Genomic DNA, 19,010 nt, shown 5'->3' on the forward strand with positions numbered 1-19,010 from the left:
ACTATGTGTCACATGCCTACTGAACCAGTAGGTCCAGTAGGCATGTGACCGCCACACCTGTTGCGCTGTAAATACATCTGAGGGCTACTTTCGTTGGTTACTGGTTTTATTAACTGGTTTATATGAGCACATTATCATAAACTGGATTTATCTGGATCATATGCTGGTTTAGGTTTGGTTGGATTATAACTGGATTGGACTGGTATGAAAAGTCACACAGTGTTTCTCAGTCCAGGTCCTCCAGACCTCCTGGCCTGCATGTTTACTCTGTAAAACTATGAACTGAGTTTCTCGTTAACAAAGACGGTGATGAGGAAGCAGAATCATCTGCGTTGGAGCAGGAGCACATCTAAGACATGTAGGGAAGGGGGTCTGGAGGGCGGTGGAGGATGGCACATGCTGTCTGGATGTTCTCCGACTGGATCAGTTAGCTGTCCTGCCGTTCCAGGATGTTCCAGGATGTTCCAGGATCCTGGTTTCTGACAGGTCACGCTGGCTCCACTTCGCAGAGAACTGATCACACATGTACCTAAAACACACACACATCCGTACAGGTATGCAGCCCTTTAAATCACACGTTTGTAGACACACAGCAGCTTCTCTTCATCCTGCAAACACACTCACTGATGCACACATTAAGTCTGTCTTTCGACGACTTCCCCCTGATTGGCTGGAGACTCTGGCGCCGAAGAGGAAGTTTTTCCGTAACCTAAAACGGACGTGCGGATGCCGTCAGCGTGAAGAAGAAAAGCCTGCAGACCAGAGATCTGGATCACACAAGATGTTTCCTTAATCCCTTTTATCTTTGTGCTCATTTCACCGGTGTACAAACAGAAACTTAACATCACCGTGGCAACAGGAAGTTGCGTATTACAGAGATTCCATGTGTCCAAACCCGTCGCCAGCATCCATCCCATCATCTCATCAGAGGAACAAACTGCTTGTGTGACTGTTTGCTTCTTTTAAAGGAAGGACTGGAGAACTCACCACCACCACCAAGCTGCTGAGCAGGTCTATGTCCATGTTGACATTAGCAGACCCCAGAACCACATCCTGGTCCATTGTCCTGATCCAGTCCTCATGTCTGCATCATTGCTGAGCTTCATCAGTGGTTGTCCAGTTTTCTAAGATCTCAAGATGTCTGTTTCCCTTCATTTCCAGGCCAGAAGAACTAGGAGTCTAATTCCTTCAGGATAAAACGGCTCCTAACTCACAGGATAAACCAGTTCATCCCACACTGTTAACACACAACTCAGCAAAGAACCGGTCTGAACTGGAGCTTATGGCCTTTTGTCACAAATTTATTTAGTTTCAACTGTGATCATCAAAGATCAGACAGAAAACCGGATTTCAGTTGGGATTAAAAATTAACCACAGCTGAAGAAATCCAGTAGAGACCTGAACCAGGACCTGACAGATGCATCTGGACCTTCAGCTGATTCATCTGCAGCTGGCCATCAGAGATGGTCTCCGTGGAAACCTGACTGTTGAGAAGGGCTGGGGTGCGTCCACTAAAACTGGACTGGGCTTCAGTGACAACAGGTCTGATGGGGGGGATTCCCAGAACCCGGACCAGTACTGAAGCAGTGTGGGATCGTCTGGACCGAGTACACAACAAAATGCCGAAACATCCAAGGAAAAACTTTGGAAAATCCTTTAAGGATCCTGGAGAACTGTTTCAGGAGACCACTGAGAGACGGGACAGAAAGCGTGTCTCAGAGACCGATCAGATCTGGATCAGGACGGTTGACCAGAACTGCTAAAAGGTGCTCCTATATGGACCATTTCCCAGCACATAGCATTAAAACCATTTACAATCAAGACATGGAGGAAGACATTCTTCTTGCTGTGACTGGAGACAGTTTTTCGAAGGTCTGCCTATTATAGAGTCTTCAGCGCCTGTGGATAGTACTTGAGGAAGATCCTGTAGGCGATCTCATAAGTGTCTCCTTGAGGTTGGGTGGGATATTTCCTCCCATTGTAGACGAATCCCTGTTCCACCTGGAAAACCGCCTTGTTGAAGGTGTCCTGATGGTACGGTATTCCCGTATCCAGGCTCTCCACCAGTGTTTGGACAAACAGGCCCCATCGCTGGGCATAGTAGTCCTCCATCAGGCCCCCCCACTGTTTGTTGGCGTAATCCAGGATCTCTCCGCTCGGCCCCCACAGCGTGAGCTGGTTTCTGGCGTTCATGTCGTACAGCTGCGCCTCCTTCTCATCCAGGCCTTTGGACCGCGCCTGCTCCAGCCACGTTCCCAACAGAAAGTTACGGTTGCTGTTCAGTAGACGACTGAGTTCAGGTAGGAGGTCGTAAATCAGGACGCCTCCTGCAGTCAACAGCTCCGCCATCTTCTTATTCTGGAAGGCATCGGCAATGTCCTGGTAGAAGGAGGTCGTAAGGACCTCTAGGACCTGCCGAGTCACATCTACAAGATCATACCGGAAGGTCTCCTTGGACATCAGAGAAGGAGCTGCTTCCATGAAGAGTTTCCAGCTTTCAAATAAGTCTGCCGGCTCATACCAGAGCCCGGTGTTGAGGCGAAAGGACGGCCTGCGGACCAGGGGGCTGTGGTTGTGGTTCCTGTAATGCTCCACGGTGCAGTTGTAGACGCTGGCGAACAGCAGCTTCCAGGCAGCCGTCAGCTTCTCCTCCGGGCTGCCATAGCGACGCATCGCATACAGGGAAGCCCACTTGGCCAGGTTGACCGGCTCCTTGCGCCACGCCAGCTCGCTCATCAGCTCGTAGATTACAGGGTTCTGCTCAATTCCCTCAGGCGTCATGCCGACGCCCACCAGGGTGGAGTTTGGGAAGTTCAGGGCTTTGAAGGGCCCCGAGTTGATGCTTTCAACGGTGCCATAGAAACCGCTGTTGCCACCAAAGTTGTGCAGCATGCACCAAATGAAGGGCTGCCCGTAGAAAGACTCCGTCCTGGAGAAAATGGGCTCGGTTTCTGCAAACAGGTCGAGGACGATCATTCGTCCCAGGGGCACTCCACGCAGCAGAGACCGGATCTGCGGCGGCTGCCAGAATGTGGGATTACTGAAGAACAGCCAGCCTTGCATCAGCCAAATGGCCTTGGGATCGACTGAAAGCAGGAGAAGAAAGGACAGATTTGGATTAGTGTCAAAGAGAGGACAGCGCTTTAATGAACTCAGGCCTTCTGTGTAATAGGTCACTCATGGGCCATTAAACTGGGTCAGTTACTGGGTTTGCATCCAGAAATGTCCGCCTGCAGTCAGCTGATCAGGTTTCAGCTGCAGGACGGTCAACTCACCAGCAGTCATGGAAGCAAAGACGGAGCGGCTGATGGCAGACAGGTAGTCGGGGTCAGAAGAAGGCGGAGTCATCTCATTGAAGGTGTCGGTGTTGTAGATGTGATCCGTCCCGAACATCTTCACCACCTGGGACAGGTAGAGCGACCCGATGTGGAGGAACAACGGATCCCGGGGGTCTAAGATCAAGGAGCACGAGTAGCTGCAGTTGAACTGAGCCCAGGGTCCGAGTTTGGTGACGTTGGCTTCGGGGTAGAGTCTGAAAAACGTGTGTGAAACATGAGTTCTGACCATAGACTGTATTTAAAAAGATGGGCGGAGCCTCCGTGACGTCACCCGTAGGTTTCTGAAGAGCTGAATTGAAGCTCGGTGGGCGGTTCCTACCATCACCATGGCAGGCGAGTCGTCTCGCCCAGAAAATACAAATATGGGCAAAGAGGTGGAGCTGAGAGGGGGGCTGTGAGCGTCATGGTGGATGATTGACATCGAGCGAACTCCGAGCTTTATGTAGCTAAGAGCTAACCAAGCTAACCCGGAGATAACAGGAGATAACCAGCTAACGGAGGTAAGCGGGCTAAAGCTAAGTCACGTTGTTAACCGGCTAAAAACTGCGGTTGTTCTACGTTCTTCTTACTTGAAGCGGGAGATCTGGTACCTGTCAATCAAAAGGACACGCCCCTAAATATGCCAAACTTCAAGTTAAATTACTTTTAAACGGGTGAGTTAGAAAAAAATTCACTCCCCCCACAGTTGTCATAAAGGTAAACCTGACCTATTAAACCTAACATGGATTTTTATAACCAGGATGTAAACAAGTTTATTTCTGCTGTAAACATGTTTATTTCTGCTGTAAACATGTTTATTTCTTTTGTAAACATGTTTATTTCTCCTGTAAACATGTTTATTTCTGCTGTGAAGTAGGTCTTTTTAACATGGGAGTCTATGGGGATTCGCTCTGTTTTGCAGCCCCTAGTGGATGGAGGGGGAACTGCAGTTTTATGCACTTCCACATGGGCTTAACTTCTAACCGCCGGAGGCTCCGTTCATCTTTCATATACGGTCTATGGTTCTGACCCGACTACAGCCCGGCGCCTCAGAGACGATGAGTTCACTCCCCAAACTAAAACAAACTCGGTTTTCTGGTTTTTGCTCAGAATAAAAATCCAGAATGAAACATTTCCTGACTTTCACTTCAAAACGAAACTGGTTTGATGTGTTGGGGAATGCTTGTTTCCATGGAAACCAAGCAGCCTGATCCACGGATGCTCGTTGCTGTTTAACTCCCAGATGTTACGTTAGAAAAGCTTTCAGTAGGATTTCTTCTGCATTTGCACATTTTTAACCCTTAAAACTCCTTTTCCCACCATTTCTGCCCTTTTGGTTTTTTTCAAACCTAAACCATCTTCTGGGAGCTGAATTGTCTTAATCCCAGTCAGGATGCAGACATGATGTGTTCAGACCAGCACAGAACTGGTGGAGCTTTAATGGTTAAATAAATGTCAACAATGGTGTCAGGATCTGCATCAACGTCTGTATTTAATCTGTTTTAAGAGAAGCGCTGCAAGATAAGTCACCTGAGAATTCCTCTGGGAATGTTTCCGGAGAAGGCAGGCAGCACCGGGATCATCCCAAACGCTCTCATTCGCTCCAGGATCTTAAACTGCGGAGAAAGGAGGAGGAAGAGGAGTCACGCCACACGACTTCTCGCAGCAACGACGGCAAATGAGCAGGGAGCAGTCGGTACTTGGAGATGCAGCTGATTGACGTGCCAGGACTGCGGCAGAGGGCCACCAAACTTGTATATGTTGGCCATGCGGTTCCAGGCCAGGAACGCCGGTCCGGTGAAGAACTCCTCGATTTCGGACTGGTTTAATCCCAGAGAGCGGTACACCTGTAGGAGAGGAGAAGCTCATCAGTTCAGGTTTACGTCCTGCTTCCATCTTGATCACCTCAGACGTCTAGTCAGTTCCTCTGCTCTTGGTTTCTCTTTTCCTGCCCTGAACATAAAACAACCAACCGGATCCTCAAGGTTTTCGGTTTCTGCGTCATTTTGAACGAAAACGTCCCATTTTTACTCGTTCTGCCGGCTTTTATTGATCAGACAATTTAACGACCAGAATAACAAGACGTACTTCACGTATTCCTTTCCCAGCAAGTTTCTCCTCTCTGAGCCACTGGAGACCAGACTGGTCTGATATGACAGTGTGTGATACTAAATGGTCCATAATGAACTGGTTTGACATTGACTGTCTGTCAAAGTGCTGTGAAATGACATTGTTATGAACTGGTAAATAAAACTGGATGTACAGCTTACAGCTGCCATGTTTGTACTTCCTGTTTGTACCTCTTGCCACAGCACTTCCTGGCCGGTGAAAGCCAGCGGCAGGTTGATTCCGTTCAGCGCCATCCAGTCGATCTCTCTTTCCCATCTCGGCCAGTCCCACCACACGGAGGAGTAGCTAACCGTGCAAACGTTCTGGTAATACCGAAATCTAGATGCAAAAACAGAAACTTTGTCACCATTTCAGCTCATTTTCGATTTCGTGCAAAAAACTTTTGTTTTTGATTGGTGGATGTCCACCGCAGCTGTTTAATCCTCTTCTTCTTTATTTGCTTCCTGTTACGACACCTCCCTCATCACCCTTTGTAACACTAAACAATCTCGAGCACTAACTTTAAATCATTTCATGGAAAGATGGTGATTATTTGTAGCTCCGTCCCTTTCTTTTCCTCTCTTTCCACAATAACATCCTCTTTCCAACATGGCGGAGAAAAGCGGGGTGCTGATATGATGGGAAAGTTAAGAAGTAGTGCTTTTAAAGCTGATTGGTTAAACCTTAACTTGGCCGGGACAACAACTGGTTTCATAAAAGTTGTGAAAAGTGACAGATATGAATGATTAACACTTCGTTGCACACCAGCTGAAGACTGATATGAATATTGTGTTTTCCACTGCAGAGAAGCTGAAACACCAACAACAGAATGGAAATATCCTGGAAATAACATGTTGTTACCTGATTAATCCCATTATAATAACCTTCCCACAGTTTACATTTCCTTTCAACAGATCAGATTCATTCATGTCGGGACATTGGGGGGGCATCGGGGGCTCGCAGGCGGCGTAAAACCTGGAATCAGCTGGAAATGTGATTTTTCTCTACGTTTCACCTTGTTGAGCAGTCTGGGGTGAACTGGGAGGGTCTGTCTGTCCTCCAGTAAAGGTTCAATTTGCGACAAACGAGATGTTACTTCTCCTCACCGTGTTCATCAGGGCTGTGATGACATGCTTTCGTCCTGATTCGATTTGATTCAGATTGTTTTGGGTGCCAATTCAATTTAAGTTGCGATTCTCACAATTCTTTGATATTGTTGATTTTTGTCGATATAAAAAAAAAAATTATATATAAAACTTTTTTTTTTTTTTGCTCGTCATTTTTCTTGATTTCAATGAGGAAAAAACAACACAGTAACCAGACCATCATTATGCTGCTATAACGCCCAAGAAAACAAGGGAAAAGATCAATAAAAATACTAAAAATGACAAAAATTTTAAAATAGATTATTTTTATTTGAAATGAAAAATAAAATTTTTAACATAAAAATTTAATTTAAAATTGTAAAGCAAAAAATCTTGATTCTCGATTTTTTTTACTCGATTTTTCCACCCTTAGTGTTCATGAGCAGCTGCGACTTGCAGACCTGCATCAGTTTACATGTTTTACAGAAGATTTGATGTTGCTGGCGGCGGCTGGGATAAAATACTGATACGAGGCCAGAGATCAGCAGCTTCAGCAGCAGTTTAACAAACTTCCAATTCATGATTATTGTTGATAAAACCAAAAAGATTAAAGTTTCCCCAGCTGACTGCTGGTTATTTATGATCTTGATCTGTTTAATTTCTGAGAAGCTGATCAGAAGTCAGATTAACCCGACGTATTAGAAGTGATGCTTATCTGTCATCCGGCCAGATTTCTAAATGTTCCAGCAGGAGGCCACATGACCATGAATGTGTTTCCACCACTCTTTTCCATCAGGTGAAGGAGACATCAAAGCCTCCTCCAGGTTCTGCAACATACGTGTGATTAACGCGACGGCTACGGAGGATTCGTCTGAAGCAGGGACAGTTACTGACCTCATCCTCCTCGCTCTTTGAAATTCTTATAACTTTTCTATTTTTCCTATTTATTGGCGGACACGGTCTGTGTCTTACTTCAGAAGCAGTTTCTTGTAAAACAATCAGCATGTGTGACCTTTGTGGCAAATAAATTTTCAATGCACAAGAACTGCTATATAGTCATAAAACATTATTTCTCTGCCAAGGAGGTTATGTTTTTATCAGCGTTTATCTGTTTGTTTGTGTTCAAGATAACTCAAAAAGTTATGGACGAATTTTCATGAAATTTTCAGGACTTGTTGGAAATGCAAAAAGGAAGAACTGATGAAACTTTAGTGGTGATTCGGATCACATTTTGGATCCAGAAACTTTTAAAAGGATTCTTTAACGGAGGCGGAGGTTTGAGCTCTCTGAGTGCTTTTCTAGTTTTTTCTTTTTTCTGCCCAAAAATCTCTTTAATAACCTCAGAACTGATCAAAACTATAAAACATTTAATATTTATAGGATCTGAACCCTTTAAATTCCAGTTTATTGTATGTTTTTTGTTAAAAACTGCAGGAAGCTGGCTTTAACTGATGTGTCTGTAAAGTGCCCTGAGATGACTTTTTTGTGAAGCGGTGCTTTACAAACACAGCTGAACTGAACTGAATAAAAAGCATGAATTATTTTCCATCCAATAAACATCAATAGGATGGGTCTTTGTTGGTGATTAGAGTCTTGGATATGTCAAAGATTAGGATCTAAACTGATCTGATTGCATTAGTATGTTTTATGTAGAATCAGAAACTTCCTCTGAGGACCTTTGTGGAAAAAACGTCCCTTTGACTTCCATTAAAACTACATCATTTAATCTCGCTGTCATCACAGTTTAAAATAATTTGTTTTTTTAACATAAGCATTTTGTTTGGAAGATATGTCATGCTAATTTACATTTTTACTGGATTCTACCAGATTCAACTGGTTTCCTGTTGCAGGCAGATGCAACAAATTCTGGTGTTTTTACCAGTTATGGTATGGAGCAGTGGCACCACCTTGAGGGCGCCAGGGATGATTTGTTTATGTGAAATGAAAGGGAAAGAAATTCATGAAAAAAAACTGAAAGCAATATGGACTGATGATTTTATTGAAGTGCATGGGCATAGTTGGCCACTGAGTTCACCAGTAGGTGCAAAATGCATCAACAGAGTATAAAAGTCTTTCATCGCTCAGGACGGGGCTCTGAATTAAAGACCAGAGTCAACGCTAACCACTGGTTTTCTTAGCCAGGCTATTTTTTTTTTTTTTTTTTTGTGAATTGGCTTCATTGAACACAGTTATTGCAAAATGGACTAATGCAGATTGGTTTTAATTGGGTCACAATAAAATGAGATTGTGTCTGTAAAGTGTCTCGAGATGATTTTGTTGTGAATTGGTTCTTTATAAATGAAGCTGAACTGAACTGAAAACAGGCTGAAAAGGGTCACAGAGTTTATATATTTGACTTCAAACGACGGTGATTGCACAAATCCATGTAGTAAAACAGGTTAAATGATCCCCAAATTAAAAATGAATTGAGAAAAATGTATAAAAAATAGACTGAAGTGGACAGAGATATTGAAATGACATAAAGGATTATTTATAAGAATGAAACATCCTCAAAGCTCCAAGTTTCCTTATAAAACTGTTGAATAACAAGCAAAAACCGTCTAGTTTCTGAACAGATATCGACGGACTGAGCTGATGAGACGACGTCCACTCTGACCCAACATGACATGACCACATAACCTCTTTTCATATCTTTACACACTACGCAGTAAAAGAAACAAACATCACTTCTATTGAAAACTTAGCAATCTTTAGCTGAATCTGCTTCAAGTTACGGGAAACCAGAAGTTTGATGAGATGATAAACAACAGATAATTGTGGGGACGGGTCCTTTAAGGGTCTGGCCACAGTGCCAGAATTCAAAGAGCCCACCAGAACAATGAAAAACAATGTGCAACAACACTCTGTTTGTCATGCACCCGCGGGTTCGGCTGCCCACCCCCCACATCATTAGCCCCAAACGTGCAGAAAAACCTGGCATGTTTCTGTGTGAAGTGAAGCTTCATGACAGTTTTTCTGTTAAACGTGTTAACCAAGACGAGACGGCGGCAGATCTTCATTCTGCTGGACTTCTGTCCTGAGCTCGGGTTTGAACCGTTGGCATGAGGCCCATCAACAGCAGCGTGAACGCTATTTGGTGGGAAAACATTTTCAAAGAAGTTGTTTTGCTGACAGTAAATGTGGAAAGCAACCAAGAGGAAAAAGTGAAGTGTTTCCAGCTACATCAGACATCAGCAGTCACAGGTTTCAGTCCAGACGGAACTGAGAAAGACCACGACATCCAAAACATTCAGGTTTTATGATACAGTTAAAGCACAGGAATAAAAGTACAGAGGCTCAGACTTCCTTCATTCCTCACATGTGACCAAAAACACCTCAGAAGAGGTCGTACCCGCAGCACCTAAACAGATCAGAGCAATGATGTTTGTGGAGAAACAGAAAAATATTATTAAGTTTGAACAGAAACCACCAAAGTTTGATCTGAAGCAGACACAGAAATAACATTAACCAATCAATAATCAAAATAAACTGAAAACGTTCAAACAGAAACCTATAAAGTTTGATCGGAAGCAAATAAAGTCTGATTAGAATTTCGAGCACAAACAGATCAAGTGGGAACATAAACTGATGACAGTTGTACGAATGAAATGACAAAATGTAAACAGAAACCATCAAGTCTGAATGCAAACTGATGAAGTTTGTATGTAAAACAAAAAAACCTGAACGTAAACCGACAAAGTCTGAATTTAGACCGACAAAACCTGAACGCGTAAACCAACAGTCTGAACGTAAACCGACAAAACCTGAACGTAAACCGACAAAACCTGAACATAGACCAACAAAACCTGAACATAGACCAACAAAACCAGAACATTGACCAACAAAACCTGAACATAAACTGACAAAATCTCTGAACGTAAACCAACACATGAACGTAAACCGACAAATCCTGAACGTAAACCAACAACACATGAACGTAAACCAACAACACATGAACGTAAACCAACAACACATGAACGTAAACCAACAACACATGAACGTAAACCAACAACACATGAACGTAAACCAACAACACATGAACGTAAACCAACACATGAACATAAACCAACAACACATGAACATAAACCAACAACACATGAACGTAAACCAACAAATCCTTAACATAAACCAACAAATCCTGAACGTAAACCAACAAATCCTGAACGTAAACCAACAAAACCTGAACGTAAACCAACAACACATGAACGTAAACCAACAAATCCTGAACGTAAACCAACAACACATGAACATAAACCAACAAAACCTGAACGTAAACCAACAAATCCTGAACGTAAACCAACAAATCCTGAACGTAAACCAACAAATCCTGAACGTAAACCAACAACACATGAATGTAAACCAACAAATCCTGAACGTAAACCAACAAATCCTGAACGTAAACCAACAACACATGAATGTAAACCAACAACACAGATACATAAACCAACAACACATGAACGTAAACCAACAAATCCTGAACGTAAACCAACAAATCCTGAACGTAAACCAACAAAACCTGAACGTAAACCAACAAATCCTGAACGTAAACCAACAACACATGAATGTAAACCAACAACACAGATACATAAACCAACAACACATGAACATAAACCAACAAATCCTGAACGTAAACCAACAAATCCTGAACGTAAACCAACAAAACCTGAACGTAAACCAACAACACATGAACGTAAACCAACAAATCCTGAACGTAAACCAACAAATCCTGAACGTAAACCAACAAAACCTGAACGTAAACCAACAACACATGAACGTAAACCAACAAATCCTGAACGTAAACCAACAACACATGAACATAAACCAACAAATCCTGAACGTAAACCAACAAATCCTGAACGTAAACCAACAAATCCTGAACGTAAACCAACAACACATGAACGTAAACCAACAAATCCTGAACGTAAACCAACAAATCCTGAACGTAAACCAACAAATCCTGAACGTAAACCAACAACACATGAATGTAAACCAACAAATCCTGAACGTAAACCAACAAATCCTGAACGTAAACCAACAACACATGAATGTAAACCAACAACACAGATACATAAACCAACAACACATGAACGTAAACCAACAAATCCTGAACGTAAACCAACAAATCCTGAACGTAAACCAACAAAACCTGAACGTAAACCAACAAATCCTGAACGTAAACCAACAACACATGAATGTAAACCAACAACACAGATACATAAACCAACAACACATGAACATAAACCAACAAATCCTGAACGTAAACCAACAAATCCTGAACGTAAACCAACAAAACCTGAACGTAAACCAACAACACATGAACGTAAACCAACAAATCCTGAACGTAAACCAACAAATCCTGAACGTAAACCAACAAAACCTGAACGTAAACCAACAACACATGAACGTAAACCAACAAATCCTGAACGTAAACCAACAACACATGAACATAAACCAACAAATCCTGAACGTAAACCAACAAATCCTGAACGTAAACCAACAAATCCTGAACGTAAACCAACAACACATGAACGTAAACCAACAAATCCTGAACGTAAACCAACAAATCCTGAACGTAAACCAACAAATCCTGAACGTAAACCAACAAATCTTGAATGTAAACCAACAAAGACTTAACGTAAACCAACAACACATAAATGTGAAGCTCCAAATTCTGAAACTTAAACCAACAACACCCAAACATAGACCAACAAATTGTGAATGTAAACCAATAAATTCTGAATGTAAACTGACATATCCTGAATGTAATCTAACAAAGTCTGAATGTTAACCGTCAAATCCTGAACGTAAACCAACAAATCCTGAACATAAACCGACAAAGTCTGAACCTGAACCGACAAAGTCTGAACGTAAACCAACAAAGTCTGAATGTAAACCGACAAATCTTGTACGCGAAGCTCCAAATCCTGAAACTGAAACCAACAACCAACAACACCCGAATATAAACCAAAATATCGTGAATGTAAAGCAACAAATTCTGAACGTAAACTGACATATCCTGAATGTAATCTAACAAAGTCTGAATGTTAACCCTCAAATCCTGAACGTAAACCAACAAATCCTGAACGTAAACTAACACTTTGAACGTAAACCGACAAAACCTGAACGTAAACCGACAAATCCTGAACGGAAAACTACAAAGTCTGAACGGAAACAAACAAAACCTGAACATAGACCAACAAAACCTTATAAGGCATCAATGTAAACAAATGATCTTTGATCAGAAACGGATAAATTGTAAACAGAGAGCGTTGGTCGGCTCCTGGAACAATGAGGGTGCATTCACATAGGATAGTCCACAGGGCTCGGTCTCAGTGAGGAATTGGTTCAGTTGGGTGGTGGCGAGTTGGGATGGGGGTGTTGGGCCAGACCGAGATTGCTCTTCTGCTGCACTTCTCAAACAAATCAAACCTTGCTTCCCCACGACCCTGAATTAGACTAAGTGGTGAAGAATATGAATGAATAAACGAACGAACGAATATATGGAATGATTTAATGTAAAAGAATTGTTTAAATGTGACCTTTATTATGAAGACAAAAACCAGTCAAACTTCTCTGCAAAGGTTTAATATGTATGAAAGTGAACATCTCCTCTCTGGCAGAACCTCTCTGTTTACACTCAGACTGTTCCGGACTCCACCGCAGGAATAAAATTCACATCCTGCTCACCTGCAACAGATCACCTGATCAGGTGTATTACTGTTACACCTGTGTGAGGAGCTGGAAACAGTGAAACCACCAAAAGGACTCCAGTACAGGAGTCTTTTATTGGTGAGGGTAAGAAATAAACCAGTAGGGCCACATCAGCTGACTGGGGAGCAGCTCAGCCTCCACCAGCAGACCCCCCCCCAAATGAGCCAACTGGCCCCATTTTATCTCCTCAGCTGCTGATTGGGTGAAACCATTTCCCACTTAACAGAGATGTAAAAAACCCACACTGCATTCTAAAAGCAGCCCTACCCATCTGTCCCATGACTTCTCATCTCACACAGTCATAGATATAAACTCTTATGCTCTGTATGTGCATCTGTGTCTATGTAAGAGTGTATATGTGCATGTATGTGAATAAATGTGCACGTGTGACTGCATGTGAGAGACATAATGATGAGTGTGTTTTAAATTACTATTTTGTTTACTTTGGTGTGTGTATATTAATTTTATATTAATATGTATAAATAGTTTCATCATGCAGAGTATGTGTTGCTTTTTGGCGGGAAAATTGCTTCATAAATAAAGTTTAATTTGATTTTATAAAGAAAAGGAAGAGGGACGTCAGGATTTAGAAGTTTCAGTCACAAAGAAATCACCTGTTATCTGGTGATTAATGGTGATAATAACAGTCAGAAAACCTGTTTCCTCAGCATGACTCAGCGTTTTATCAGGTGACTGAATGAAAGCTGCAGGTAGTTCAGAGAGAGGAGGAGAGGATGAGGAAGGTGGAGAGGAAGGTCAGCTTTAACACTCAGAGTTGTGACTTGGTCTGAATGAATAAAAACGTTATAATATTTCATTCTGAAGAGTTTACCTGACCTTCACGTGTTATTATTGTACAGACTAAATATAAGGTTGGTATAATAATTCATTTTAATATGTTTTAATTAAAATGATAACGATGTAGAAGAGAGCGCTCCGTCTTACGTCACTGATCCTGTCAGATAAATTACATAGATTTTCTTTTTTCATAAATGATTCCAGCTGATGATGATAAACTCTGTAGACATGCTTCATTACTTTTTATAACTTTATCTGTTTGTGATCTGATTTTTTTTAAAGGCTTTATTAATTTGAAAAATTTCAGTCGTGGATTTCTGGCATGATTAAAAAATATTTCTGAGATGAGACGATATGGTACAAACTGTTTCCTTGTCTGGTAAAACTGATGTAAAACAACTACATCAACAGAAGTTTTCAGCTGGTAAAATGACAGAAAACTTCACGTAAAATGATCCTGGATTCGGTTTGAACTAAGAACAAAATTCACATCTTGCATAATAAACTTCTGTTTGTTCAGATTTTCTATCCAGTTACACGAGACAAATAAACATCCATCTTTTGCACATCTACACGCGTGTTTTCCTCTGTTTGCTGTTTTTATGTCTCTACTATCAGAAAACGTGAATAAAAACGACCAGCTGTTAAACATCATGACACGTCTCCATATTACTGAACACAAACCTTCTGTTTTCTCTCATCTGGAGACCATGTTGGACTGGTTTATGGACCAGTTCACTGACCAGTCTGCGGACCAGTCTGTGGACCATTTTCCAGACCAGTCTGTGGACCAGTTCGCAGACCAGTCTCTCACCTGTGCGGGGTGCTGATGCGCAGGACTCCGCTGAGCTTCGGCAGCGGACTGGGAACCTCCAACTGGTTCCCGGACCAGGAAACATGGCAGTTGCAGAAATACTTGAGGTAGTTGTAGATCCCGGACGCCACGGCCACCCCCGTGCTGCCTGCGGCCACGATCTTGTTGTTTTTGGTGGACCTGAGCTCGCACACGTCCAGGCTGTCGTTGGAGAGGCTCCTGTTGACTGAAACCACAAACTCCGTGGACCTGTTCCCCAGGAGCCGCTTGAGGAGCCCCGCCACGGCTCTGCCCTGCGCCTTGTCCCCGGCTCTCGGGCTGATGTGGTCCAGGCTGGGGAACCTCCCCACCGCGGACGGTAAGAGGCAGAGGAGGAGCAGCAGAACCGGAGACATTTCGACCCGGTTCGGATAAAAACCACCGTGGATCAGATTTAAAATCTACTTTATTTCTTTATTTGCCGACAAGCAGGAAACGCTGCGTGCTGGCCAATCAGAGGCGGAGCTGCGGCCACCGCCGAAACTCTCAGCCAATGAGAGCCCAGCGTGTCTGTGACGTCGCGGCACATGATGGCTCTTTCATGTGACTGTGAGATTTCGGAAGTGATTTGACAGGTAAACACCTGAATCCCGTAACCCAGGTGAAAGAAAAGAAGAAGAAGATGCTGAACCAGCAGAGCACATGTTTGTTTTTCTGTAAGGAACCAATAAAAAACTTTTATTTACAAATAAAACAACAGAATCACATAGAAAGGATTGAATCCAAAAAATTGACAAAATCTAGGTCCTGATCATGATTCTTGCCCATTTTTAATAAAGGCTTTTTATTCAATCCACTTTGAGTGCCTGGACCTGAGTTTTCTCCATTTTTTGGATTCAGTCCTTTCTCTGTGATTCTGTTGTTTTATTTGTAAATAAAAGTTTTTTATTGGCTCCTTACAGAAAAACAAACATGTGATCTGGACGTTTATTCCTGCTGGTTCAGCATCTTCTTCTTTCACCTCGGTTTGGGATTTAGGTGTTTACCTGTCATGCCCCTGTGGTTTGAGGGATACCTGCAGCACACCTGACCATAACAATGTTACTGATTAAATAAAAGCATTAAAGTTGAGGAAGGCATGATTTTGGGGTTTATTCTTTTAGAAATGCTTAAAGTGTTTAGCTAAAACTAAGGAAAGTGGCTTCCTGCTTCCTGGGCATGAATTTACACGTATGGATGTAATTTTTGTAAATAAAATAACCAGATTTACTAAATAAACATCAACATGGCCCTTTCCTCTTTTGGCTGTATATTCCAGCACTGATGAGCCTCAGACTGGGTCATTAGAAGGAAGAAATTGTCTCATGTAAAGCAGAAGGTGGTTTGGTTTATCATTATTTTTATTTTTCCATTTTTATTTTCACATTATTTGATATATTTTATTAATTAACATGCTTATAATAGTTTTTGTACTGTTTGTAATTCTGATTATATGTTCTTTCTATCGACTAAAACCAGACATGTATAAAAACAGAGGACCAGGCTACCTGTTAGGCTGCCTAACAGGTAAAAGTAAGAAACATTTTATGTGAGGCATTAGAAATTATTTTTATGTACAAAATGTGTGATATAAATAAACTTGCCTTGAATCACATAATTTTTAAATAATTTATTTCTCTAATTTAAAGATGTGTATATTTATTAGTGCTGTTTTTTACCTATTTAATTTATTTTTTAAAGGTCCTGTGTGTGGATTTAGCGCCATCTAGTGATAAAGACTGAAATAGCAAAGTTGTGACCGTACGGTGCCTGTCAGTGGCCAAACTTCCTCCAGACAAGAAAGAGGTTTTCATGTGTGATTGGATCTAGTGATCTCAGGTGCAGCTACGACTGCACTACAGGTGTTACCCGTCTACTAACTCACCTGAGCCAAATAAATCCACCAGCCTATGAAGTTCTGACTCATTAATGTGACCAGGTGTGTTGGAGCAGGGACACCTAGAAAACCTGCAGGATTGTGGCCCCTGAGGACCAGAGCTGGACACCCCTGTTTTAAGTTGTTCCTTACCCTGAAAGGTGCTCTGGCTCTGAGCAAATAAAGGTGAAAAGCTTTTTGTCCATTCAGAGACACCGTAGTAAAAGTGGCAGGAGCTGCTTTCATTTGTGGACCCTCGGTGAGGAGATATAAACGCTTTATTCTGAGGGAATAAAAACATAACAGGTATTTTCATAAAGAGACTAGAGACCAATAGAAACGCAGCTTTTAATAGATGACACTTTTCTCTCATACACCTTTAATTTTGTTCCACTGCATCGTTAACGTTTCCCCTGTTTTAATAAAGTTTTATCCAGAATTTATCAACAGAATCAGAGAAATAAAGTGTTCACGTGAGGAATACTGAGGTGAAGATATTTCTGTTTGTCTAGAAGATGTTTATTTAAGGTTGTAAAATCTAACCAGTTTAGACCAACGTGATGTCTTTAACGACTCTGCTTCTTCCAGATGAATCATTTTAATACGGATTATTGGTGTTTAATGACAACGTGTTGGTCGCGGTATTTTCTTCTAGTTTCATCAGTCACAAGGTTCTGCGAGGAACTGAAGAAGTCCAGAAATGTCTGAGGATGATTCTAATCTCTCTTGGTGGATCTTGGCCGACCCGAGCATGGACAGCTGAACTCCACCACGGTGCAGCCTGCTGGAGCAAACAGAAAACTGGACTGCTGAGTCAACACCGGTAAACACACTCCTCACTGTGACAAGGAAGTGAGATTATCTGCTGTGAAAGAGGAACTTTCTTTGATTTCAGACGTGGAGGAAGGCAGAAGTATTTTTCGTGAACTAATCTTTCAGTTCAGTTCTGTACCAGCAGGTCCTGCTTCATCTCTCAGCATGGATGCTGCTGCTTGGAAGCTCTGATACAGATTATCATCGTTTCACCATGAGCAACGTCACGACTAACATGTTCATCACCGCTGAGCCTCCAGCTTCTGCTCCTCCACCTTCTCCTCCTCCAGCTTCTTCTCCTCAGACTCCTCCATCTCCTCCACCTTCTCCTCCATCTTCTGCATTTCCTCCAGCTTCTCCTCCTCCAGCTTCTTCTCCTCAGACTCCTCCATCTCCTCCACCTTCTCCTCCATCTTCTGCATTTCCTCCAGCTTCTCCTCCTCCAGCTTCTTCTCCTCAGACTCCTCCATCTCCTCCACCTTCTCCTCCATCTTCTGCATTTCCTCCAGCTTCTCCTCCTCTCCCTCCTCCAGCGTTTCCTCCTGTATGACTTCCTGCATCTTTACTATCCATCACCTGATGCGTGACGTGAAAGGTGGGAGAGTTTGGGTGCAGCAATCATCAGTTTTGATGAGAAGAACTCATTTGTATATATTGTAATTTTCCTTTTTTATTATTAATAACAATGATAATAATAATAATATAAATTTTATTTATCAGCGCCTCCAATAAAAAAAAACAAAACAATTTTACAAGATTATTGTGAGCTTCATAAATGATGAGGATATGCTGCTTTAGGAAGCTGATGAAGGTGTTGCAGGAGTAACTTCCACTTTTAAAGAAGTCTCTTATGTTCACTTTTTGCTTTTAGGCATTGTGGCTGTACTTAATTATCACACACACACACACACACACACGCACACCCTGCGATGGACTGGTGAGCTGTCCAGAGTGTACCCTGCCTTTCGCCCAAAGCCAGCTGGGATAGGCTCCAGCTTCCCCACGACCCTGTAGATGGAGGATCTTCAGAGTCTGGGGAATATCTTTATGAAATTGTTCCACATCTTTTAGGTCCAGTTTGTCTCAGATTGGTGAAGATCTGTCCATCTTTCCATCAGAGACTCTGGGTTCTGTTCAGACTGCTGCTGCATTAAAGGAACCGTGGTCCTCCTCCGAGGATCGTGTTGGATGTTTGCGCAGTATGAACACCAACCTAAGAAGCGACTGCGGTCCACTTGAAAGGAGAGTCTCTAAGTTTGCTTGCAAACAGAGAAGGAAGTGATGCAAGTGACTGTTAGGAAGAAAAACAAAACCAACCGCATGTGTTCAGAAAACGGATGTTCTGCACACTAAAACCAGAGTCCAGTTTTACCGACCCAAACCTATGAGGATAACCAAACTCTGACCTGTTCATGTAGAACCTGCAACCCGACCGGCACATTAACACATTCATGGTAAACGCAGCCTGT

The 19,010-nt window shown here is 42.4% G+C and overlaps 1 protein-coding gene across 1 annotated transcript; it reads right to left on the reverse strand.

The window, feature by feature from the left end:
* Nucleotides 1-1,431: 1,431 nt before the first annotated feature.
* naglu (N-acetylglucosaminidase, alpha) lies at nt 1,432-15,229 on the reverse strand (the record flags this gene model as incomplete). Its single annotated transcript, XM_079260643.1, has 6 exons — nt 1,432-3,086; nt 3,276-3,532; nt 4,848-4,933; nt 5,018-5,164; nt 5,618-5,765; nt 14,835-15,229. The coding sequence occupies 6 exons, from the start codon at nt 15,227-15,229 to the stop codon at nt 1,882-1,884; spliced, it is 2,238 nt and encodes a 745-aa protein (XP_079116769.1). The 3' UTR covers nt 1,432-1,881.
* Nucleotides 15,230-19,010: the final 3,781 nt, after the last annotated feature.

Source organism: Telmatherina bonti (assembly GCF_933228915.1).
Source record: "Telmatherina bonti genome assembly, chromosome: 21".
In the NCBI taxonomy this organism is placed as follows: domain Eukaryota; kingdom Metazoa; phylum Chordata; class Actinopteri; order Atheriniformes; family Telmatherinidae; genus Telmatherina; species Telmatherina bonti.